The sequence below is a fragment of the Opisthorchis viverrini genome (assembly GCF_000715545.1).
Source record: "Opisthorchis viverrini unplaced genomic scaffold opera_v5_116, whole genome shotgun sequence".
NCBI classification, from domain to species: domain Eukaryota; kingdom Metazoa; phylum Platyhelminthes; class Trematoda; order Opisthorchiida; family Opisthorchiidae; genus Opisthorchis; species Opisthorchis viverrini.
Genome location: NW_008751772.1, coordinates 873,615 through 900,243, shown reverse-complemented (window position 1 = coordinate 900,243; position 26,629 = coordinate 873,615). Strand labels below are relative to the sequence as shown.

The following is a 26,629-nucleotide window of genomic DNA, read 5'->3' as shown; positions in this document are numbered from 1 at the left end:
TAGATAGATAGATAGATAGATAGATAGATAGATAGATAGATAGATAGATAGATAGATAGATAGATAGATAGATAGATAGATAGATAGATAGATAGATAGATAGATAGATAGATAGATAGATAGATAGATAGATAGATAGATAGATAGATAGATAGATAGATAGATAGATAGATAGATAGATAGATAGATAGATAGATAGATAGATAGATAGATAGATAGATAGATAGATAGATAGATAGATAGATAGATAGATAGATAGATAGATAGATAGATAGATAGAAGAATAGATAGATAGATAGATAGATAGATAGATAGATAGATAGATAGATAGATAGATAGATAGATAGATAGATAGATAGATAGTAGATAGATAGATAGATTGATAAACGGATAGGCAAATGCTTCTTGACCTAATGCTAGATAGATAGGTAGTTAGATAGATAGATAGATAGATAGATAGGTAGATAGATAGATAGATAGATAGATTAGATAGATAGATAGATAGATAGATTAGATAGATAGATAGATAGATAGATTAGATAGATAGATAGATAGATAGATTAGATAGATAGATAGATAGATAGATTAGATAGATAGATAGATAGATAGATTAGATAGATAGATAGATAGATAGATTAGATAGATAGATAGATAGATAGATTAGATAGATAGATAGATAGATAGATTAGATAGATAGATAGATAGATAGATTAGATTGATAGATAGATAGATAGATAGATAGATGCTAGACCTCAGTTCCATCTTCCATTCAAAGCCCAAGGCATGGCCCGTGGCAGGGGGAGTAGGGCTTGAGGTAAAATAAATCAATACTTGCATCTAAAGTGTACCGAAATCTAAAATCGAAGCACAATTTGGGTTGTGGATTTGATTTCCGTTTGTTTTTGGGCTCTTGTCGGCCCTTGATATCGATGCGGGATTAGCCTACCTAGATTTCTGAACAAGTAAAGGAGCCTCAAGTACTCATGTACCGTAGATTGATTGTAGGTTACAATAGATAGATAGATAGATAGATAGATAGATAGATAGATAGATGCTAGACCTCAGTTCCATCTTCCATTCAAAGCCCAAGGCATGGCCCGTGGCAGGGGGAGTAGGGCTTGAGGTAAAATAAATCAATACTTGCATCTAAAGTGTACCGAAATCTAAAATCGAAGAAATTCAGGATGTGATGCAACAGGCCGCCTCATGTTTCAGTCGCCACGATATTTGAAATATCGCGATACTTTTATATCTTTGTAATGTACTACTCATAAGGTTGCTGAAAATCTGTCGACAGCAAGCTTATGAGTGGTACATTACAAAGAATGAGGCATATTCTTGTGAGCTGGGTGATTTAAGTCCCCATACCCACTGAGATATAACTAAACAGATCGATCGGCTAGGCGTTTCCAAGCCGGTTGGAACAGTGAATTCTGGTCATCCTACATGTAGGCTCTCAACTGAAACGAAACATCGTAAAGTTATTCTAATTTCAGCACATCTCTTTTTCAACCTGCTTTGACATTTCAACACACTGTCTGAGGCCTACCGCTAGGAAGTCTAGATGAATATTCGTTTACGATAAATACACTCATTTGCAAATCAATTTGGTTTTCATGAAAGACTCAACTGAATCTCTCGTTTATGATATTCTACAACTGAATGTGCTGCACACAGGCCGCCTCATGTTTCAGATGGCACGATTTTCGTGATATTGCAGTATATTTTCATGAAGGAAACTACTCACAAGGTTGCTGATTCAATTGAGTCTCCCGTGAAAACCAAATTGATTTGCAAATGAGTGTATTTATCGTAAACGAATATTCATCTAGACTTCCTAGCGGTAGGCCTCAGACAGTGTGTTGAAATGTCAAAGCAGGTTGAAAAAGAGATGTGCTGAAATTAGAATAACTTTACGATGTTTCGTTTCAGTTGAGAGCCTACATGTAGGATGACCAGAATTCACTGTTCCAACCGGCTTGGAAACGCCTAGCCGATCGATCTGTTTAGTTATATCTCAGTGGGTATGGGGACTTAAATCACCCAGCTCACAAGAATATGCCTCATTCTTTGTAATGTACCACTCATAAGCTTGCTGTCGACAGATTTTCAGCAACCTTATGAGTAGTACATTACAAAGATATAAAAGTATCGCGATATTTCAAATATCGTGGCGACTGAAACATGAGGCGGCCTGTTGCATCACATCCTGAATTTGTCTGAGAACATCACAAACGAGAGATTCAGCTGGGTTCCGGGTGAGTCTCTCGAAAAAAAAAACAAATTAGTTTGCAAACGAGTGTATACTCGCTAATATGCCTTATTGTTTCCAAAAGTGGTCAAAGCCGAAACGTCTGAGCAAAAGAATCGGACCGACATAATAGGCTCTGGAACCGTAGTAACTCCAATCAAATTTCTACACATTTCGATGAATTGCGCCAAATTCAGGCAAAATTCGGTGAACTCTACTCCGTATTCTGTGACCAGGGCAAAACCGTGCACCTCCTAGGGGGTTTCGCTGCCTGGTGTGCCAAACTGAGGCAGGCCAATGTGATGCAATGATGAACGAGACCGAAGCATTTCGTGCGGTTCTTCTGGTGACACTCATTTCGGAGACTACAGAGGTTTTCTCTGGCTGTCGAATCGCTCTCAAATGAATTCCAGTGCGAGGCCACATAGAAGCAAACTGGACATATAAGTCGCGGAAATGCGTGGAACTTTAGTTCAAAACTTTTATCAGGCGAGTGGGATGTCATACCTGTCAGCGTCTAGAAGAAACTCAGGGGAAACTGCCACAAAAGACAACCAGTTAACATTGATGGTCAAACTCGGCTGAGAAAATACGGGGATGCCAGTGTATGGGATCTTTTTCAGATAAGCCCCGACACTAACGCAAAAAGTGCATGTGCGAAAAGTTAAGCCACCCTCCGCCTTTTGCCAGCTCCAATCTAATCTACGCACACAACCTTGACCTATTTTTGATCAAAACAATTCCTTATCCGCATGTAGGCTCATCTCGTGCAAACATCGTCTCCGTTCGGACGTAAAACCTCAGATGAACTTTCTGACGCTTTCAACTCTCGTTCATCACAAGGAGACGGCATTACGTTTTTAGCGAAGCCACGGAGTGATCTACCAGTAACGTTTTTGCCAGCGTTTATGGCCAACAAATGACACTTTCAACTGTTTCTGACAGGCAACGATGTAATGTCCGACAGTGCAGGTAAGAAATCAGTCTTCGAAAGGCAATTTGGCTGGACCGGTTTAGGATGGAGTTAAGGAGAGTAATTCTATCATTTATTGCTGGTCCAAAAATTTCGTAAAAATCGAATTCTGCTCAGAGCAGTTATCTATTAGCCACATGACCGCTGATGACTGGAAGAACTTTCTTCGCAAAGTTTGCGCCTGACGGCTTTCGGAGACTCCAACAGTTATCGGCAGCCCAGGTCTACACGTCGAGATCGATGAAACGATAATATCTCGCCGTAAAATTCACGTAGAGCGAATGCTTCCCCAACAGTGGATTTTCGGAGGGGTGTGTCGGGAAACTAAAGAGGTGTTCGTGAATGCAGTGCCAGACCGAACTGCGGCCAATTTGGTGGACAAAATCCAGGCCTGCATCACTCCCGGCTCAATTGTCCTCTCCGATATGTGGAAATCATACCAAGGAATTGAAAAGATGATTGACATGAATTATACTCATGAAACGGTTAATCATACCGAACACTTTGTGCAACCAACGACTGGAGCTCACACACAAACCATCGAAACTCTTTGGAGAGTCTACAAGGTGCAGAATAAACGCCAATGCGGCACACACCGATGTTTAGTGGACAGCTAGTTGTGTGAATTAGTTTGGAGGCCAAGGTCGCGAAAAACGGACCTTTTCATTCAAACTAATAATGACATGTCCCAACCATTTCACCCTCTTCAATAAAAACTAAAGTGCACATTTCATATCCTCTTTTTTCTAATCTTTTTCGAGTCGCATGGGTTTCATTTTTTGGCGGGGTTTATCTGGAAAAGATCCCGCGTATGTCCCAAGGGTACTTAGCGTAAGCTCTCCACAGTGGTTCACCGACACAAAATGAGCGATCAGAAGGCCTTCAAAGCATGCACTCGCTGACTAGTCTAGCGTGGAACACTCGAAATATCGCGCAAAAAAGCCAACCGGCAGTACCAATGAGAGCCCTGGCGCTTCACCGCCATACTTCCATGCCAATTCATTTGAATAAAGTCGTAGAATGGAAAGAATAAATAAATGGGACAGGGGGATACCTAGGGCCAGCTTGCAGCAAACATCCAACAGTCCGGTTGACACACTGGCTAGAAACTGTCACGTTAGTGACATCGGTTAGCCGCCACATCGTTCAGTGTCTCCAACCAAGCGCAGTCACATAAACCCCTTCCTTGAGAGCAAAAAGCACACTGGGCCGACTGAACGTCTTCGAGAAATTTTCAGAAACGCCAACCAAAGCAAGGGCCAACATGCCGACGACATCTCATAGTATGTCAGCACTTCGGCAGGCGTTTGCGTTTGCCTGATATCCTGTTCTGATACACACAAAAAGGTTGATTCAGACCAGCAGATTTAGATGGGTCTGAGTGTCCGGGATGAAAGTTCATCACTCAAGCAAGAGATCAACCTGTATCCCGGTTACTCGTTTTCACTAAGGTCATAGGTCAGCGAACTCACATTTATGGATTTCAAAGAAGTACAAAACTAAAAATACGAAGGTATCCTTTTAATCAGTTGCTGTTGGTCTTGAATACCATTGTAACCATACCTAATAGTAATAACTATAGTAATACTGCTTGACAGTCTGTGCGCGGTTACCCAAGCCTGGACAGAAGTAGTTAGGACACAGAGGCCGGGTTCGAACCACAGATGTTCCGGTCAGTGTAGGTTTGCGCTTCAAGCACCAAGCTATCTCGAACCCAAAGTGGCTGTAACAGGCCTGTAGTACGTAAGGAATAGTTGTTTGAAATACATAATATTTCAGCTATAGCACTCTTTCGATTCCTAACTGCCATGTCCCTCGAAGGTTGCACGATGGCTGAGATACTGCCAGGTCGCGCAAGCCTAGACAGAAGAAGTCGAGATGCGGCAGAGGTCGGGTTCGAACCACGGACCTTCCGGTCGGTAAACTCGCGCTCTAACCACTTGGACCATCTCGCCAACTACCTTAGCAGCCTGGCAGTATCCCAGTCCTCGTGCTTCCCTCGGTTGGCATGGCAGTTTGGCACTGAAACGGTGCTACAGTTGAAAATTACCCTAAATGAGATATAAAAGTGGGATTCATCCGAATCACCCGTCGAAACCAAATTGATTTGTAAATGAGTGTATTTCTCGGAAACAGTAAAATTTGGGTTCAAGTAAAGCATAAGGTTGACGGAAACTCGGGGACTGCACCTAAGTGATGAACCCCAAGAAGGGCGAAACCGGTCGTAGGCTGTCGAAGAGTGTTCAGCAACCTTTAGGAAAATATACTACGATATCTCGAATATTGAAACATGAGGTGGCATTTGTGCAGCACACGCAGTTGGAAAAGACGATCACAAGCGAGAGATCTCGGTGGGATTCGACTGTGCTTCCCGTTAGCTAAATCTACTTTTAAAAAGGTGTGTACACTGCGGACTGTGTACAACTTGCGTCAAAGTAAAATATAGGGTTTACGGAAACTCGAGGACCGCGTCTACCTGATGACACTCAAAACAAAACGACATCGGTAGTGGGCCATCGAGGAGTTTCCAAGAATCTCATGAGTACTGCGTTCCACCAAAACAAAAGCCGTAACATACCTTAAACGGTTCCTAACAGAAAATGGAATATTCCACGACTAGGAGCCAAGTGAAAAGTAGCAGTTTCAGAACAGTTTGCCGAAACTTCCATGGATTCATGGTTGAACAACGTATAATTTTTGACACATTATGTCAACGGGGTAAGTCACTAGGTTAGTGAAGTCTCGTTCAGCTGTAGCACCCTTCCGGTACCTAGCGGCCATGCCACCCGAATGTTGCACGATGGCTGAGATACTGCCAGGTCGCCCAAGCTTAGACAGGGAGGAAGTCGAGAGGGGGAGGTCGGGTTCGAACCACGGACCTTCCGGTCAGTAAACTTGCGCTCTAACCACTGCGGTCATCTGACGCCCTAATAAACACATATGGACGTCGAAATCTGCAGGATAAACCCGAGGATCGGCCGACAAAGTCGTAGAAACTATTACCACAAAATAGCGCTTTATTCGCAACGGGGAAATTAAAAAAACGGTGAAATAGAACAGGTGAAGAACTTACAAATCCATATCCCCGGCTTTTCCCAGTTTGTCTGTCCGTAATCACAACTGCTTCCTCAATCGGTCCGAATTGTTCGAAAAAACACCGCAAGCTGTCATCTGTCGTATGGTACGGAAGGCCACCAACGAATATTTTTGTAAGGGTCGTATCCTTCTGAATATGCCCAGTCATACTGTTTGTGCTACTGCTATTCGTCGAGTGTCGTGATCCTACTCCACTGGGCGTCATGTAAGTGAATGTGGATCGTGCCTTCTGTGGCTGGACCTCGTCAACGATGCATGGGCCACCACCACCAGAACCGTTCAGGGAGGGGACAGTATAGTCAGCGGCACGCTTGAGCATTCTTGGAGGTAGGGTAGGGCATTCCAGGGCCAATTGCTTCAGTCGTCTTCACCTTTCCACCAATAGGGTTATCGCACGAGTAAGTCAGCGGAGCACAGCGTGTTCGTTGGTCGATGCGCTCACATGTCCGCGTCGGCGTACGTGCGTGCGCACGTGTGCGTGTGCGTGCGTGCATCTGTCGAATGAGTGACGGACATATCGCACCGCGTGGTCGCACTGACACGCGGTGCAATGGTGATGATGGTATGACGCGGTGGTGGAACCACGTGCTTGTATTTGTGTGCCCCATCTGCAGTAACGTGATGTGCGTTCGTGTGCGCACAGGTCAACAGAAGTGTCCGTATGGCTGCACATTCTACGCTTTTTTCTTCTGTGACAGAGCCCTGTTGGGTTAAGCGTCGCACGGCTGTCGATTTACTTTCATCATTGAGAGACGGCAGACTGTCTCCAGCCTATGGTTGTTAAATTTCATCAATTCATCATCAACCTACTATGCTATCTTACTATACTATACTATACTATACTATACTATACTATACTATACTATACTATACTATACTATACTATACTATACTATACTATACTATACTATACTATACTATACTATACTATACTATACTATACTATAATTTAATGTACTGTACTATACTATACTATACTATACTATACTATACTATACTATACTATACTATACTATACTATACTATACTATACTATACTATACTATACTATACTATACTATACTATACTATACTATCTTTATTTCAGCAGATTCTTCCTTCATTCCAAAGTATTGGTGAGCAAATCGAATTCGTGAAGTGTGAAACCTTTTCCGTGCATAGTCCGTCCAGGGGAGCGCCCGGTGCCCTAGTCCTCGACTTTCAAAACCGGGAACTAGAATCGTGCTGATTCCGCACGTGATTCTCTCTCTGTTGCTACCGTGATGTTGAGACACTCCTCTTTCAATAATTTAGTGTCCACCAGCAGCACTACTCATAAGGTTGCTGATAATCATTCGGCAGTCAACGAATGGTTTTTCTCTTCCACTTTGGGCTCACCAGGTAGGTTTAGACTCGAGATTCCTTTCGGCCAACCTTGTGATGTATTTATTGGGTTGCTTGAAGAGGAAGTTTTAAAACCAGCTAACGAGTGGTCACCGATAGTAAGCAAGACTTTCAGCACAACCATAAAGCTGGAAAAATCCCGCGATATGTCACGCCCATTATGTTTCTTCACGAATTATTCTAATGTTGAAAGCTCTACCATAACCAGTACTTGACACATGGTCACTTACATAGTAAACGCCCCTCGTGTGCGGTTCTAGAGGCGAGACCAAGTGCCATTACGACTTTTCCTCTTTCTTGTGACCTTGAAAAATCAAGCTAGCGACATTTCGGAGAGGAATAGCCTGAAATTCGTGGCGTTTGACGACCACATGGTCGTAGTAGAGGAGGAACCTTTGCAGGGAGTGCGACTAAATGGATGGAGTGTGCAGCGCCACGTTTGAATCGTACCTGGGTTTCTGTCACCCGTCTTACAATTGTGCATTCAATCCGAAGTACACCACTGAAGTCAAGCTATATAATGTGTGGCTTCCTTCGACCAATACGTTCACGTGCATGTCAATTTGGCCTTGACGGGAGACTCACCTCGTTTATGATGTTCTTCACCAATTGAATGTGCTGCACAGAGAGGGCCGCGTGTCTCAGATGGCCCCATGTTCGAGTCATCACAGTTTATTTCAATAAAAAAACTTCTCTGGTATTTTCGAGAGACTCACCTGGAACCCAGCTGAATCTCTCGTTTGTGATTTTCTCAGGTCTCAAGTAGAACATAAGGTTGACGGAAACCCGGGGACTGCGCCTACCTGATGAGCCCCAAAAAGGGCGAAACCGGTCGTGAGCTGTCGACGGATTTTCAGCAAACTTATGAGTAGTACATTATAAAGAAAACTTCTATTCAGGAGTTTGCTGGACCATCTTCAACGGCTCAAGGTCATGAACTATGGGGATTGCTAGAACAAATCGCAAATGTCCGAAGCAGAAGCAACAGCTACAACCCAATTTAAGGTCAGTTCATTCAACGTTTCCCGTTCGTCTTCGTTACAAGCACAACTGGGACATTGTGTGCACTCTTGGCTTCCTCCAACATCGAAGAGTTTTCAGCAACCTTGTGAGTAGTTCCCTTCATGAAATCATACTGCGATATCTTGAATATTGTGCGAAGTGAAACATGAGGCGGCCTGTGTGCAACACATTCAGTTGGAGGACATCATACACCAGAGATTCGATGGAGTCTCCCGTGAGAAACAAATTGATTTGCGAATGAGTGTATTTCTGAAAAAACAGTCCAATTTGGGTTCAAGTGGAAGATAAGGTTGAAGGAAACTCGGGGACTGCGCGCCTACCTGATGAGCCCCAAGAAGATGGGCGAAACCGGTCGTGGGCTGTCGAGGAGTTTTCAGCAATTTCATGAGTAGTGCATTACCAAATTCATTTGGTTTGCCTCACTTAAATACCCACCAACAGAAACCACAAAATTAATCAAAAAAATTGGTTCGGTTCCTCTCCTTATCAAAAGAATTCTGAGATATTGTTCATGTCACACAAATCGATCGACCCAATCGTTCTCACAGCATCCAGTTGGACGCGACTTGGATTTCGGTGATAACCAATCGTTCATGTTTATCTTCGTTTTCTAATTTAGTAGGTAACTGTTATTTACCTATTCTGATCATTAGATATGTGCTGACCTGATGACCGGATCAGCACTGCGTTCTTCTCTAAACTATGGAGATATTCAAGCAAATTGATGAACTCGCTTGCAAGTTGCGTTGCTGTCAACGGGAGAGAATCAACTTGATCTCAGGTGAAGCACTAACCGCACGTGTTACTCACTGGTAGCCTGGTGCTCAGGCCAATGTGACATTAAAAAGTATTCCTTTACTTTACTCTCCGATAACCCACTTCCGGTTTTGTACTTTTTAAGACTGAGTAGTCCCCGAATTTTTATGAAGGTTTCAAGGTCCATTCTAGTGTTAGTCCTAGTAGTGAAGTACTTTGACGCGGCGAGGCGAGCGTGTAACCACTACTCCACTAACGCACGTTGGACGCATCTGAATTATCACGTCTGAACAGGCGAACGTGTTCACACTTGAGCGATGTGATTGGTTGGTGTGCCCGACTCATCGAACGGCGACCAGTAATCGTCCTGGTTGTGGCGATCGATTGACCCGCCAGTCAGGACTTCCCAGTCAGGTAGCGTCACAGACGCTTGCAACCCACTGGGCAACCTTTTGGTTGAAGTTTTGGGGTTTTGCGGGATAGGTGTTTCGTTCCTTTGTTCAGTGTCTGTCGGTTGAACTTGCCACCTGTATCGCGCAACCCACACTGAATTCATGAAAGGTTTTGAAAACCTGGGATTATGGTTCGCAGTAAAGGTTTGGCTTACTCTATAAGCTGGATAACTCCATATTTACATCGTGTTCTCCCCTCAAAGTGGTAGGACAACCCAGGCTGATGAAGGAATCGCAAAAAGCCTTTACAGTCATCTTAGAAATCATCGCAAAAATATGATCTACTTCCGCGCTGAGTTTAAATGTTTCCAAGGTCACACTTCCAGTGTGGCATTCTACAACAGAAGCTCTGGATGCCCCAGCGGGTGCAACGTCTTAAGTGACCATTCATGCGACGCTTTCAAGTTTCCTTCCACTAGAGGCCGATCAGTCATCACTTAAAGATGAATGAACACTTTAGGGTAAGAAATGGAACTTTAGGCTCTATGTGCTTATGCCAACACAAGGCGAAGCTCAACACCGTTGAGAACTTTGGAATTTTGGACCGGTTTTATGCAAGATGACGAAGGATTCAAACAGATGGAACCTCTGCATAGAGATGAAGTTCCGTGGAAGTCTGGCGGTGGAGAATGACGTCTCACCCAGGAGTGATTCTATGGGCCCTGCCACTATGGAGCTTTACAGCGCATCTAGATTTGTCCAAATGTGCGAAGTAACTTGAGTGGAAACCCTTTTTTTGGAGAAAACAAGTTCAAAGGTCCTCTCGGATTTTTCTGAATCTTGTGGTCGGTTTTGCAAGACCGGACAGATCACAAGGAAAGTGTGGGGTGATCCAACTCTGCAGGGACTTAGTGCTAGCTTAACACAATCATTCCGAGGTGCATATACCTCCAAACATTCACTCAGGCAATCTGGATAGAAACTGACAACAAGAACGCCACTGACATCGGTTGGCAGCCACATCTTGTAGTGTCTCCAACCAGGCGCAATAGAGATCACGCGGTCCCCATCCCGGAAGGTGAGTATCACCGACAGCACCCAAGCGTTTCGTGATCTCGTTCATACTCCCCTGTCATGTCAAGGTTTGGCCGCCTCCCTGAGTTGGGCATGGAAATTAGCACCTTATTCGGCAACCGGCCTCGATTTCAAAGCAGTTGCTTGTTGTATACAGCCGTTTGGAAATTGTGCTCTTGCTATCAGACACCTGTTGTCGCTAGCAGTATAAGTGAGAAGGTTTTTGCTGCAGAGTTATTTATTAGAAAATGCCAACTGAACAAATACAGAGAGGGAAGCAAAACTCTCATTTGAATCTTGTTTACAAAAACTGAATATCTATCTTCTCCTTGAACTCGTCCTCCTGAACTTTCCTGAATATTCACTGACTGTTGCTCAGATGCAAGCAAACGCGACTCCACAAATTTCGTAATATATCTCACGCAAAGCGGATTTACGGGAAAACGTACTACTCACATGCACCCACCAGTAGTTTCAACCGGTACACCAAGATGGGTCATGGGAGCTACACGATACTTATTCGGAGGTACATCGTGTAGGCCTATCCGTCGCACGGTAGTCTGGCTTGGGTTGTTGAAATCGGTCGCGATAATGTACCGCCTCTCACTCGCCGCAGGAGAACAAATACACACACTGGTCTGAGAGAACCTTGTTCCGCGCCTGCTATCCCGTTTACACCGGATTGGATAGATAGGGCAGAGAGATTTATGGTGTGTGAAGGGGATGGTATCAGTCAGGTGCACAATGCGAGACTGTCCAATCAAGTCTGCCCAAAATATGGGCTCGATGTGACACCATCCACCCCCTGTAGCCAGAAGAACTCTCAGGTTTTCAGCAACCGTATAATGCATGCATTATGCACAGACGAGCTGTCCCCCACGGTGGCGTAGAGGCCTGCTTGCTTTTCTACAAAAAGAGACTTTGTGTCAGGAAAACGTATCGTTTCTTTGTGTGGTATTCTACGTATTCCCACCTTGTCCGGTTATTCTGCAACCTGTGACACTATTCATACCTGTGTAACGATGGTAAACGACCAAGGGGTCGTTGAGCCAATCCTATTCTGACGCGAGCACAAAATATTTAACTGTGGTGAACGAACTTGGTGAACCATCATGGATGGGTTGCCACATAGAATAAGGATCCAGGCTGACTAGGAATCATTTTATCATGACCAAAATCAAAGGTAATTGTACAAGTTCTCTCAAGGATGACCTTCAAGGATGGGGACAACATTGAACCGGATAAATACGCTAACCGGACGGAATCACATGGATACAAAATGAGGATAACCGCCGAAAACATTGAGTTGTCATTTCGTTTCAGAGAGTTTTAGTAAACAATCAGTAGATTTCGAGAAATACACTCATTCGCAAATCAGTTTGGTTTTCACGAGAGACTCAGCTGAATCCCTCGTTTATGGTATTCTTCAACTGAATGAGCTGCACACTGGCCGCCTCATGATTAAGTTGGCACGATATTCGAGATATTGCAGTATATTTTCCTAAAGGAAACTACCCACAAGGTTGCTGAAAACCCATCGACAGCCCACGACCGGTATCGCCCTTCTTGGGGCTCATCAGGTAGGCGCTCAGTCCCGAGTTTCCATCAACCTTATGTTCTACTTGAACCCAAATGAAACATGAGGCGGACTGTGTGCAGCGCATTCAGTTGTCGCTCGTGAAAACCGAATTGATTTGCAAATGAGTGTATTCCTCGAAAACAGTCCAATTTGAGTTCAAGTAGAACATAAGGTTGACAGAAACTCGGGGACTGCACCTACCTGATGAACCCCAATACGGGCGAAATCGGTCGTGAGCTGTCTAAGAGTTTTCAGCAACCTTGTGAGTAGTTTCCTCTATGAAAATCGGTGGATTTATTGCTAGTCAGAGAGCCAGAATTGGTGAGCATGAGAGATCCATTAACAGACCACCGAGAAACGTAGGTGAATACCGGGCGATACTCAAAGATTCGGCAATGGCAGGGCATGGTCTACACACTGAGCATAGGATAGACTTGGATAATGTGGACATCCTGAGATACACGTCACAGCAACTGGTGGACGAGGCGGTGGAAATCACCAAGCATCGCAGCTTAAATAGAATAGAGGGCTCTGAATTTGCAAACATGTGGAGAGCGGTTTTAGATCAGACGAGGTGACACGAGGCAGTGTGCAGTTTTCAGCGATATAATCTGGGTCTAAAAGTACAAAATCCACGTAGAGTTGGATCCAATTAACGACCCCACCCCCATCCCTAAACGAATTGTCCCAGCACCATTGGACGAACACAGGTGAACGAAATCTGTAGACGACCCCAAGGGGAATTTTCCATCAAGGTGTCCTAGACTGAAGAAGCAGGGACGAAAATTCCGGGTTCATCATAAAGATGAATCCCTCCTAACCAATCGATCGTAAATCTTAGTCATCCCCACTAACCAACAAACAGGAACATCAGACTGACACCCAGTACTGATCAAGTCGGCTAGTCAAGAAATCTCACAGGTTGTTTCCCTGACTGCCTGAAAGCCCAACTTGGCCTGACGAAACTTTTGTGTCAAAAGCGAAACCATGGCCAGAGTTAAAAATCCACCGATTGTTTACCAAACCTCTCTCGAACGATGATTTCCCAATCGGTCCCAAACATTTTCCAGTTAGGAGTTTTCATCTTTTGGAAGAATCTCTCGCCGTAAAAGGCTGGATTACTTTGGAGGGAAGCTCTCGGTGGTGAACTTGGGCCTCCCTAGAAAAGAGCACCAGCAGAAGAAATGAGTCCTACTCATTTCCATGAATCGCGCATGTGGGAACTTTTTCGACTAGTAACAGTCATTGTATGACTGTACCTTTCCGTCTTCCAGTTTATCACACTGTTTCCGGGAGAACTATGAATATCGTACAACATATACCGTTTTTAGAATAAGCACCGTTTGGGTGCCGGGGTACTGTTCGACCCGAAGGAAACAGGAAGGTTAAAATACTGCCAGGTTTCTCGAGTCTAGTCAAGACGCCAGGAGACTGGGTTCGAACAACAGACCTTCCGGTTATCGTAGAACAAGATTGCTCGTTGGTCGAAAAGTTATTTCCATTTTAAAATTTTGAAGTTTCCGGCGAGACTTTTGTTTCGAATCAGCGCCCTGCTGTTCCATGCTTTTTTGGAGTTCTGGGCGGCACCAGGGTTTTCGTTAGACCCTGGACCCACTTTGGAAGTGCCGCAGGTGTCTGTTTAACGTTTCATTAAACATACACAGGGTCAGGGGAAATCTGTCTTCCACTCCTGCAGTTCACCTGACGAGTAGACCAGTGCTTGCTAGGCGAATGAGAGTTTTGTGGGGAAGGTTAGAGTATCCATTCTAGGAACTCTTTTAGCGTTGCCTACAGATCTTCAAGAAGGTTTCCCAGTTTTGTGAATAGGCGTTCTTCATCGCTAAAATGACCACTTTCCCAAGGGTTGTTTCCCTCAAGGAAGGAAATCCTGTATAGCTAGATCCCGGTAAGGTGTGTGCGCAACGTATTTACCTTCTTTGTATATTTGTATTTGCCTTTTAATTGTGGAAACATCAGATGTAACGATTATCGGGACGTGGGAAAAATCACTGGCCAAAGTGGTAATTGTTGTGTCGTCCGGAGGTAACCCGTCAACTTGCGTAAGGAAGAAGCCAAAGTCGAGCACAGGAACAGGTCGTTTTTGTCGCTAAATAATGCGGTTATATACATCGAAAAATGGCCGGAATTGGTTGGGACTTGCTCTTCAACCGAATAACCAATAGGAAACAACAGTTATGCATGATCGGGTAGACAACTAACGAAATGCAACGACCAGTAGGAGTCACACGTGAGTGGAACGATGATAAATCAATAGGGGGTCAGCACGATGCAATCTGGTGGCTGAACATGTGATGACGACAAATATAAGCAAAATGTGAGAATTGATCAGAATCGATCAGTCCGTAGTTAAGACGAAATTTTTGGCAATTAACAGTTCCGTTCTGGTAACAGTAATGCACCAGTGTATCCACCGATCCACCGGAGTGAGTTTGACCTGGATAGTTTGGCACCAAGTAAGATGAGGTGCGTACCGCTGGGGAAAATGCCGTAAAAGGCTTCTCAGCTTTTCAGGAAGATGACTGTAACCTCCTTCTGAGTAGTCGTCACTCGAAGAACTAAACCGTTCGTCTTCACGTAATGTAGTTCCGATAACTGACCAAGAGCGGCGTCATAATATCCTTTCGAAGTGAGAACTAATCACATTGTTGCTCAACCGCTCGCGATCGAACGTTTGAATGTTCAGCCACTGGATTAGAGTCTCCCGACTGGAGTTTCCTGAGATACACAATTGTGGCGACTTCCACAAAGGATGAAACAGCCGTAAAAGGCCCTCCAACGAAATTCCCAAATCTACTAACGAAACCAGATGAAACCCTTTTCGAGAAATACACTCATTTGCAAATCAATTTGGCTTTCACGGGAGACTCGAATGAATGAGTGTAGTTCTCGAAAACAATCCGGTCATGGGCTGTCGAAGAGTGTTTATGAACTTTATGAGTAGTGTCTACACACATAGCAGATATCTACTCGATGGATTTTGTCATTTAGCTTGGGGATCTTTTCCAGCTAAGCCCCGCCACCAATGCAAAAAGTACATGTACGAAAAGTTAAGCCCCCTCACCCCCACTTTTTGCCAGTTCCAATTTAATATACGCACTCAACCTTGACCTATTTTTGATGAAAACAATCCCTTATCCGCAACTTGTGCAAACATTTTCTCCGTTCGGACCTTAGTAAAACCTTAAATGAACTTTCTGACGCTTTCAACTCTCGTTCATCACAAGGAGACGGCAATACGTTCTGTACAAAACCACGAAGTGATCCATCACCAACCATCCATCAGCAACGTTTTTGCAACAATGGCCACCAAATGACACTTAAAACCGTTTCTGACAGGTGGAGGTGTAGAAAACAATCCAATTTGGTTACAAGTAGGACATACGGTTGATGGAAACTCGGGGACTGCGCGCCTACCTGATGAGCACGAATTGGAAAGGCGAAAGCGGTCGTGGGCTGTCGACGAATTTTCAGCAACCTTTTGAATAGTTTCCGGATGAAACCCTGTTGTAGTGGAATTTCAGAGACGAGGCAACAGGCTCTACAGATGTGGACATTTCCGAGACCCGGCCTGCAACCTTTTTCTGCCCAATCGCCAGGGGCCCCCTAAACAACACCTTCCTGGAACTTAACTTTGGTATTGATCGCATATGACGTCCTTGAAACTGTCAAGAAATGCGCTTCTCACATCTGCACTTCAGGAACAAGGCATATAGCGTCCAATGCAAGCGGAGAGTCGTGTCAAGTTTCTATCAAGTATATAGTAGAAGATGGCCATCATAAACGATAGACTCAACTGTAAAATGAGTTGGGTCTCTCTACGAAACCAAACTGGTATGTGAGTGAATGTATCTGTCGAATTTTGTTCAGTCTGGGTTCAGTTAGAACATGAGGTCAACAGAAAAACAGTTCGTGGTCAGAGGGTGGGGTACTTCGCCTACCTGAAGTTTAAAGTGAAAACTGGTCATGGGTTTTCGAAGAGCTTTTATGAATTCTATGAGTAGTGTCTACACACACAGTAGACACTTACTCGATAGGTTTTGTCTAAATTAGCTTGGGGATCTTTTCCAGATAATACCCGACACTAATCCAAAAAGTGCATGTGCGAAAAGTTATGCCCCCACCCCAATTTTTGCCAGCTCAAATTTAATGTATGCAAACAACCTTGACCTATTTTTGATGAATATAATTCCTTATCCACATCTAACCTCATTTTGGGCAAACATTTTCCCCGTTCGGACGTAAAACCTCAAATGAAATTTCTGACGCTTTCAACTCTCGTTCATCACAAGGAGACACCAATACGTTTTTTCAAACCCACGGAGTGAGCCAACACCAACGCGTGTACCAACGTTTATGGCCACCAAATGACACTTTCAACTGTTTATGACAGGCAACGATGTAATGCCCGACAGTGTCGGTAAGAAATCGGTATTCGAAATGGAACTTGCCTGGAGCGGTCTAGGGTGGAGCATAGGAGAGTAATTCCATTCATTTATTGCTGGTCAAAAAATTTGGTAAAAATCAAATGCTGCTCAGAGCAGTTATCTATTAGCCACACGACCGACGTTGACCGGAAGAACCTTCTTCGCGAATTTTGCGCCTGACGGCTTTCGGAGACTCCAACAGTTATCGGCGGCTCAGGTCTACACGTCGAGATCGATGAAACGATAATATCTGGCCGTAAATATCACGCAGAGCGAGTCCTTCCCCAGTAGTGGATTTTCTGAGGGATCTGTCGGGAAACTAAAGAGGTGTTCATGAATGCAGTGCCAGACCGAACTGCGGCCACTTTGATGGACAAAATCCAGGCCTGTATCGCTCCCGACTCAATCATCATCTCCGATATGTGGACATCATATCAAGGAATTGAAACAACGATTGACATGAATTATACTCATGAAACGGTTAATCATACCGAAAACTTCGTGGAACTAACGACTGGAGCTCACACAGATTTCATATCCTCTTTTTTCTAAGCGTTTTTGGGTGGTGGGGTTTAATTTTTTGGCGGGGCTTATCTGGAAAAGATTCCATCTTGGTGTCATCTTCCACACTTCTTCAACTTGTTGGTGGTAAGCTCAAGGCAAACGTGTGACTCAAGTGGAGAGCTGACAGGAATTCATTGCCAACTTTATTCACGTGACAATGTGAATCGCAAGGTCGGATACACGTGTGTGTCTAAGCTGAAGCGCAACCAGGTAGAATCAGCGGTGTTACGCAATGCACCAAGTTCATAGCCCGAAAGTTACACCTGAGAAGTTACCTAACCCTGACTACTGAGTACGTTCTCCTCAACATCTTGGATTCTGCCTTATCGCTGAGTTCGGTGTGAGCTGTTTCAAATTTCGACTCATTCTCCTGGTTACGCGGCCAAGAGAGACAGCCGTGTTCGAGGAATGCACATAGACAGGATGGGGCAATCCTGAAGGTGTAGGGCGGATTTAGAAAAAATTTAAGCGACAACCGGTGATGTGAGTTTACGAACGTCGTCTGTGAAGCAGACAGAGAACAAGACGAACTAATTCCTTTGATGAAGGAAACTACTCACAGTGTTGCTGGAAACGCTTCGACAGCCCTTCTTGAGGCTCATCAGGTAAACGCAGTCCCCGAGTTTCCATCAACCTTATGTTCTACTTGAACCCAAATTGGACTGTTTTCCGGAAATACACTCAATTGCAAATCAATTTGCTTTTCACGAGAGACTCAACTGAATCTCTGGTTTATGATATTCTGCAGCTGAATGTGCTGCACACAGACCGCTTCATGTTTCTGTTGGCACGATATTCAAGATGTCGCAGTATATTTTCATGAAGGAAACTACTCACAAGTTTGCTGAAAATTCGTCGACAGCCCACAACTTGTTTCGCCCTCCTTGGGGCTCATCAGGTAGGCGCGCAGTCCCCGAGTTTCCATCAACCTTATGTTCCACTTGAACCCGTGAAAACCAGATTGATTTGCAAATAAGTGTATTTCTCAAAATTCCTTTCATCTTCGAGTCAAGCTCTATTCGATGGAAATCAATGAAGAGTTTCCTTGATTCCTAACTCTGAACTGAAGGCATGTTTGAGCGTAGTTCGTACGTAGTCTTCGCTAGAGAAGACTATCTTCGGCAATCATAGTATGTATCGAAACGATCGTTTCAGAGAGGAAGTCTCCACCGGAGGGGGGAGCGTTAGATTACGACTTTAGATGACTCATCGGTCACATCACGAGTGACATGATAGGTTACTTTCGTTCGGCTGGTTAGCGGTGTGCGTCTCGTCACCTGCAGGTGGATTTCGGTACACGTCGTCATCAATGCGCGTCGCCGGCTGCATCCTTCATGGTTCAGTGGGCCAGTTCATGGTAAGCACAAGAATCACGTGACCGCATCGATTGTTTTAGATTTCATGACGCACACCAGCCCCTCAGGTTGTGTTGGGTGACAAAGAGATTCGATGGTTTGTGTGTGCGGGCTCGGTGAAAAAAAAACAATGTGAGTCGGGTTACGTTTCCCATATCTGTCACCGAGTTAGTGGTGGTTCACTCCACCCGGGGTTCAGTCCCGGACTGTCTAGTTTCTGAAAAAACTCATTTACAGATTATTTTATCGCTGTCATTAATAATGAACCGGAAGGGGATCTTTTCCAGATAAGTTCCGCCAAAAAATTAATCCCCGCCACCCAAACATTGATTAGAAAAAAAGAGGATATGAAATGTGTACTTTTAGTTTTTATTGAAGAGGGTGAAATAATTGGGACATGTCATTAATAATTTGCATGAAAAGGTCTCTTTTCCGCTAACTTGGCCTCCACTAAAGATCGGTGTGTGCTACATTCGCGTTTATTCTGCATCTTGCACACGTGCCAAAGAGATTCGACGGTTTGTGTGTGAGCTCCAGTCGTTGGATCCACAAAGTTTTCGGCATGATCAACCGTTTCATGAGTGTAATTCACATCAATCCTCGTTTCGATTCCTTGGTATGATGCCCACATTACGGAGATAATGATTGAGCCGGAGGCAATGCAGACCTGGATTGTGTCCATCAGAGTGGCCGAATTTCGATCTGGCACTGCATACGTGAACACCTCTCTGCACTGTCGGACATTACGTCGTTGCCTGTCAGAAACAGTTGAAAGTGTCATTTGTTGGCCATAAACGCTGGCAAAAACGTTACTGGTAGATCACTCCGTGGCTTCGCTAAAAACGTAATGCCGTCTCCTTGTGATGAACGAGAGTTGAAAGCGTCAGAAAGTTCATCTGAGGTTTTACGTCCGAACGGAGACGATGTTTGCACGAGATGAGCCTACATGCGGATAAGGAATTGTTTTGATCAAAAATAGGTCAAGATTGTGTGCTTACATTAGATTGGAGCTGGCAAAATGTGGAGGGGGCTTAACTTTCTGCACATGTCGTTTTTGCATTGGTGGGAAGGAGGCTTCTCTGGATGAGATCCCCGGAATAACTTGTCGAAACTTCTCCAATCCTCTATCGATTTTCTTCACATGACATTAGAACATCGACCTGGCATTTTTATCGATCTCAGCCTAGTGTAGACCATCAAAAGCCCATAAATGGCGCTTATATCTTCTCTTAGCAGTACATCCAGTTGTCTTTTCAGATAGAAACTCAGTCAGTGTCAAATTCGGTTGCAAAACTTTTATAACATGCTATCATTGTTCCCCTTTATCTCTACGTTCGTCTACATGGGAGTTGTCTCAAGTCCAAAACGTCGAGATTGGAGCAAACCTGCAAACTGTGCCATTGCCATCACCCGAGCCCGAGACATTGTCAAACGTGGCCCAGTCGCGTCCTCACTGCCGCCCGTACATCCAAGTTGTTGCCTTTATTACATAGCTTCCCTCCAAATCTACCCAACTGAACGTCCACTGAAGCATCGCCTACCGCGTCCAAAGCTTAGCTATCTACCCCCTTCCCAAATGGCATCTAGAACCACCGCCGCATGGCAAGTACGCGGTTTCTAAAGCTGATGAGGATGGTGAAAGCTTGTTGCTTCTGACCGAGAAGTATCTATCATGAAGTGAAACTGGTTTGATGCAATCACCTATGCATCGCGCGCCTTCCATTTCCATTCGTGTAGACATCACGGAATGCAATCTCATGACCAAAAAGATGTCGATAGCGAACAGCTGCAGTTCGAAAGTTACTTTGATATTGGGATTCACATGACTCCAGCTGACTTCCAAACGATCAACTGACTTGACGTCATGATGGTCCCCCATTCGCTTACTGTCCCTCAACGTGACACAAAGACTGTCCATTTTACCCGTATCGTGTCTGCTGAGCCTGCTTTGACTTGTTCGGTCCTGATTTCCACATGATCGCAGTGTCAATCGGAACGTCCGAAGGAACGACGGTGTTGTGGACCACAGTCTCCTCAATGCCTTCCTATTACCGTGAACCCCGGTCTGGATAGCCGCTCGATAGCCTGGTGCACTCGGCCAGACCAGAAAAAGTCAATGAACGTGCGAACCGGCTGATTTATTGATCACTGTCACGTACAAGCGGGTCAAAAAACAGTGATACTAAGACTACAACTCATCTGTCAAGGGCGAGTGACGAACAACCAATCAGATCTGTCTCAACGAAAACGGTCACTCGATTGGCTGTTATGTGGTCCCGTTACGTTTGGAGCTGATTCTCCTAATATAAATGCCGAGACAGCCTAAAATGAGAAAGTGAGAGAACATTCGTCGTGTTTTCGTCACACTGGCTTGCAATCGCAATCAGATGAACAGCCAAGATTGAATTAACCAAAGATAGCATCTATTTTCTTGACAGAGTACGCTGTCCACGAGTCTGTCGAAACTCCTCGACAGCCTGCGGTAGTTTTCACCCTTCTTAGAGCTTACCAGGCATATGCTGTCCCTGAAGTCTCCGTAAAACCCTATGTTCTACTTGAACACCAAAGTGCATACAATTGGCGGACTACACTCGTTTGAAAATCAAGCGGAGACTGAATAAAGTCCTAGCTGTCGTTTGCATGCTCCATTTAGATGATTTTTGGCAGCATTATGCATTTAATTTTTCGCCTGGGCTCCTACAGGTCCGTGTCCTCGAACGATGTTTGAATTGATCACGTGATCGGTAATTATCTGTGCCCACATGTCCATATAACTCCACACAATCTGGTTAGTAGCAGGTTCCGGTACTTTAATCAATGTACTAGATGAGAGGAACAATGTTTCTCACATCTGGAGAACCGTTAGCAGCTCTAGTGATTCATGTCAGAACTGATTTCACTTAGGTGGTTGGGGTCCTGGGCGATAGGACAGAGTGGTCACAATCTTTACTCATGTTTCAGCTGGATGCAACGCTGCACAGTCAAACGCACTTCAAAACGTACGGCGGGCTGTCCACTACCTGTTAGTGACTTGTAGTCTTAAACGTAGTCTTAAACGTGAACCGACAGCAACTTCAGCTGACGCCCAACACGTTCGGAGCCTGTTGGGCCTTGTATCGTGTCACGTGATTGTTTTGTCATAATTCTAGATTACGAGATTTAGAAGCAGCAACTGCGTTCAACAGATTATCGATATTTTGTGAAATTTGACCGACTAGTCTCTGTTGGAAACCAGTACTGACCATATACGTTTGCACTGGATAGGCTAAATGACGGGAGGGGATTTCACCTCGATAAAATCATAAAAACGACGTCAGATCGGTCCTCGAAGCTAAGTTACCCTTTTATTATGAGTTTACACCACTCGTTCCGGCGAATTTACTGACCGGAAGGACCGTGGTTCGAACCCGACCTCTGCTGCGTCTCGACTTCCCCCCTGTCTAGGCTTGGGCAATCTAGCAGTTTGCGACCTACAGAGGGCAAGTTTTGAACGAAGGGCTGTGATAACTTATAAATAAATTTAGTAAATCATTCGGCTGTAATACCCTATCGGCACCTAGCCGCCATGCCACCCGAGGGAAGCACGAGGATTGGGATACTGCCAGGTTGCCCAAGACTAGACAGGGGGGAAGTCGAGAGGCAGAGGTTGGGTTCGAACCACGGTCCTTCCGGTCCGTAGGTCCACGCTCTAACCACTAAGCAATCTCGCCGCACCACGCTCTAGCACCAATGTACCACATCCCGTCTGATGAACTAGCGGCCTTGGATTGCTTTCGTACGTTTTTGTCATCATTGAATACGGTAGAACATCGGTCCGCAATAAATCGTTGTGGACATTCAGTTTCATAGGAACTCATACGATCAGCATTTGTGAACTAATCAATCAATGTGACTTGTGGGTTGACAGATATAGAAATGTGTACCAAAAAGTTAGCTGCGATCGCACACATTCAGTGAATGTGTGACGAACGTGATCACAGCCTTTTTCTTACGTTTTTGTCTATTAATAACCAGGAATGAACTCAAGAAAAAAGTATGCCATCTGTGAATGAAACGCACGCATTAGGTGAGTAGGTGGAACCTGGTGACACTAGACCTTCCAGAGGACAACTGGAAACTGTGATGTGATCAAAGCCTCCTCCTCAAAGTCAATCACGCAATCGCTCGACCAATCCGTCGATGCAGACACAGCGTTCTTGGAAAGTGGCATATTGTGCTAGCACAGTAGAGAATCGAGCGAGCAATTTGGAGCTTTCAGACCCGTTTACTTCGACGATTGTGCTGAATGATACAAGTTAGCGATTTGCTACGCATACTCTCCACCGGACTCCGGAATCCAGGCGTCGCCATCTCAGGCCCTCGTCCTAGATGACCACAGTCTCCTCATATCTTGGAATCTTGCCTCGCCCCGAATTCCCATAGCTCGGTTTGGATACACACAGCTGGATCTGACTGAGGGAAGTGTCAGGACACTTCCCTGAGCGGAAACATGGTCAATCGGAAACCAGGCGCGACATACTGTTAGTCGAGAGTGACTGAAGCACTTCACTTGTCCACTTCTGATCCACTTTGATCCAGGAGAGTCATATAAGAACGGTGACAGAACTATCAACTTCGTCGCATGGAATCAGATGGGGCTTCCAGAACGCCAAGTGACACTTGCCAACGCGGTATTCTGCTGGCCGTTGCGAACTTTGGCAAATCGACCTTTCCCCTGAAAAAAATCTGATTGAAGGTCAGCCATGGAAGAATGTCAGTCGTATCAAGAACGAGAGTCAGACTTTTCCTTAAGGAAACTACTCACAAGGTTGCTGAAAATTCGTCGACAGCCCACGACTGGTTTCGCCCTTCCACTTCGGGCTCATCAGGTAAGCACGCAGTCCCTGAGTTTCCGTCAACCTTATGTTCTATTTGAACCCAAACTGGACTGTTTTCGAGGAATACACTCATTTGCAAATCAATTCGGTTTTCACGAGAGACTCAATTGAATCTCTCGTTTATGATATTCTACAACTGAATGTGCTGCACACAGGCCGCCTCATGTTTCAGTTGGCACGATATTCGAGATATCGCAGTATACTTTCACGAAGGAAACTACTCCATCAGACCGTTGGAGTGTAATGGCGGTGTTTCGTACGGCATAACAACACACTGAACACTTGTGTGCCACTTTGGAAATCTGTTGGTTGTGGTAGCTGGCCAGCAGTTCGTATCAAACTCAGCCATCTGGAAAAACCTCCGATGCTTGTCTGGGTTATACCCGACAACTAAAAGGAAGCGGAACTTCAGATAAAATGGCACTGGTCCCCAGGGTTGTATCATGGGAGCGGCGCGACTTACGGATTCTTCAACATGAAATTTCAGGTTAAATATGACAGTACGTTCTGCAAATTTTGGCGATCTTACTGAGGTTTTCCATCTAATTTGGGTCGCTTGAAAAACCTAAAAAATCCGGGAGAGGATGGTACGTTCATTCATGTGCGTAAGCGCATCGTTTTCCCGCAGGCAACCCTCCTGCACACACACTATTCCGTTCTATTAAAGACGTGGAATCTATGGCGAATATACACTCATTTGCAAACTAATTCGGTTTTTCGAGAGACTCACCTGGACACCAGCTGAATATCTCGTTTAGGATGTTCTCAGGCAACTGAATGTGCTGCATCAGGCCGCCTTATGTTTCAGTCGCTACGATATTCGAGATATCGCAATAAATGAATATCTTGGTAATGTACTACTCACAAGGTTGCTGAAATCCATCGACAGCTCACGACCGGTTTCGCCCGTTTTGGGATTCATCAGCAGCACAGTTAGTTGCCTACTAACATCACAGACGAGAGGATCAGCTGGGTTCCAGGTGAGTCTCTCGAAAGTACCGAATTAGTTTGCAAATGAGTGTAGATTCGCTAATTTCGTGCAATTTAGTTTCAAGTAGAACATATGACTGACGGAAACCCGTGGACTGCGCCTACCTGATGAGCCCCAAAAAGGGCGAAACCGGTCGTGGGCTGTCGACGGATTTTCAGCAACCTTATGCGTAGTACATTGCAAAGATATACTCCACCGTTAATTTGTTTGAAAGAACCATCAATTTTCCGTCTACCAGCTTCCCTTGCTTACAGGTATCACCCTCGCGTTCAAGGATGTCTTGGTGACAATGTTTGGCTCATTTGCCTGTTGAAGTCGATGAAATAATTGTGAACAGCCATACTGAATTGCAAAAACCCAGTTGAAGTGATAAAATCCTTTTCTTGTCAAAGGAAAGAAAGTAGACCGGTTGTATTGATCGGACAGGCGGGCCAATCACATCTGAGATGAACATTTCATTCTCCACACTTGGTTCTATCGGATAAAATCAGTGGCTTTTCATTCTTGTTTCATCCTGTTTATCAAGCCTTGAGATATCGTTGCAGAATGACGATGTCGTCTCTCGGTCGGTTTTGTGTGTGTGTGTGTGTGTGTGTGTGTGTGTGTGTGTTGGGTCACTTGCTGTCTTCCAAAGAACTTGGCTTCAGGCATACTTCAGCCTGGATGGTGCTACCTACATGAATGAATGCCTGCTTCAGAGGAGAGATTATGCTGTTTAAAGGCATGCATTCAACAGAACCAGAGATCTTCAGATTTCGCGACCGTACACCTGCTTGGTCAGTCTTCCGCAAAACGGGTTTGTTTGGCCGAGAAACTATCATTACCGTTATTAACATCACCAAAAGCACTGAATACTGGCACTCAACTTCCATAGGATAACCAATGAATTAGTAAGCAATGCCTTAGAAGAAAGAAAAAGGATGGGGACTCACTAAAACAGTTTTATATTCCCATGGGAATTAAACAAGAACAAGAGACCTACGCCTTGAAGTTGCGACGAGTTAAACGCACCTTAGCATTATAACGAAGTAAGATACCGAAGTATTTTGTGAACTTCACTCAAAAGGGGCTTACCACACAAAGACAGATAAATGTTAGCTAGGTATTCCGACTAGGAGGTGAAAGTATGCCCTATTTTGAAATCGGTTACCTCCCGTGCAAGTAGGATCAGACTGACCACATCCAAGTATGTGGGAAGTTCTCAACGCATCCAGCTCGGTGACAGTCACCTCTATTTTACATTGTCAAGTTTCGGTCAGTCCAATCCGTGAGCTTTTGTTCATCTTGGTTCCAGAATTGGAAACTGCTTTCTTTGGTCGACGGTAGCGGGGCTTGTGTGGTACTTGTTCCGACCACCTCGAACTGGTGAGAGACATCAGAAACGAGCTATTCCAATACAGCACGCTTGCAGTCGATAGCCGCTTCACGCGAAGTCCGAAAACAAAGTGTAAGGAATACACTTTATACGTCTTTCAGCTGACTGCCCCTTCAAACACCGACCTTGAATAGTGACACTCACAGAGACAAGTGTGAACATATTCTTCTGTTCGGACGTGGTCATTACGATGCGTCGAACGCTCGTTGGTGGAGTCAGATGTGCGGAGATCGAACCCCGACACGGCCATTGGATATGCACCGCTGACGAGCTCTAATGAGAGTGAGACGCGAGTAAAGTGCTTCCCCCTCTCTGGTGTGCACTCACTAGAGTGATTGCACCAGGACAGAGTGACGACTGTTCATGTGAGTGTGTGTATTCTGAAGGGGGACGGGATGGCCAAAGTGGTTAGAGCGCGAATTTACCTACCGGAAGGTCCAAACTCTGCCTCTCGACTTCCCCTGTCTAGGCTTGTGCAACCTTCGGGTGGCATGA

The 26,629-nt window shown here is 44.8% G+C and overlaps 1 protein-coding gene across 1 annotated transcript in view; it reads right to left on the bottom strand.

Annotated features, from left to right (window-relative positions):
• T265_05891 (hypothetical protein) overlaps positions 1-6,663 on the bottom strand; it is a gene marked incomplete at both ends in the record, with an annotated part of 45,389 nt that extends 38,726 nt beyond the window's left edge. Inside the window, one exon of the mRNA XM_009171020.1 lies at positions 6,298-6,663. Within this exon, the coding sequence (XP_009169284.1) occupies positions 6,298-6,639 (342 nt within the window). The remainder of the gene's footprint in view (positions 1-6,297) is intronic.
• Between the last annotated feature and the right edge of the window lie 19,966 nt (positions 6,664-26,629).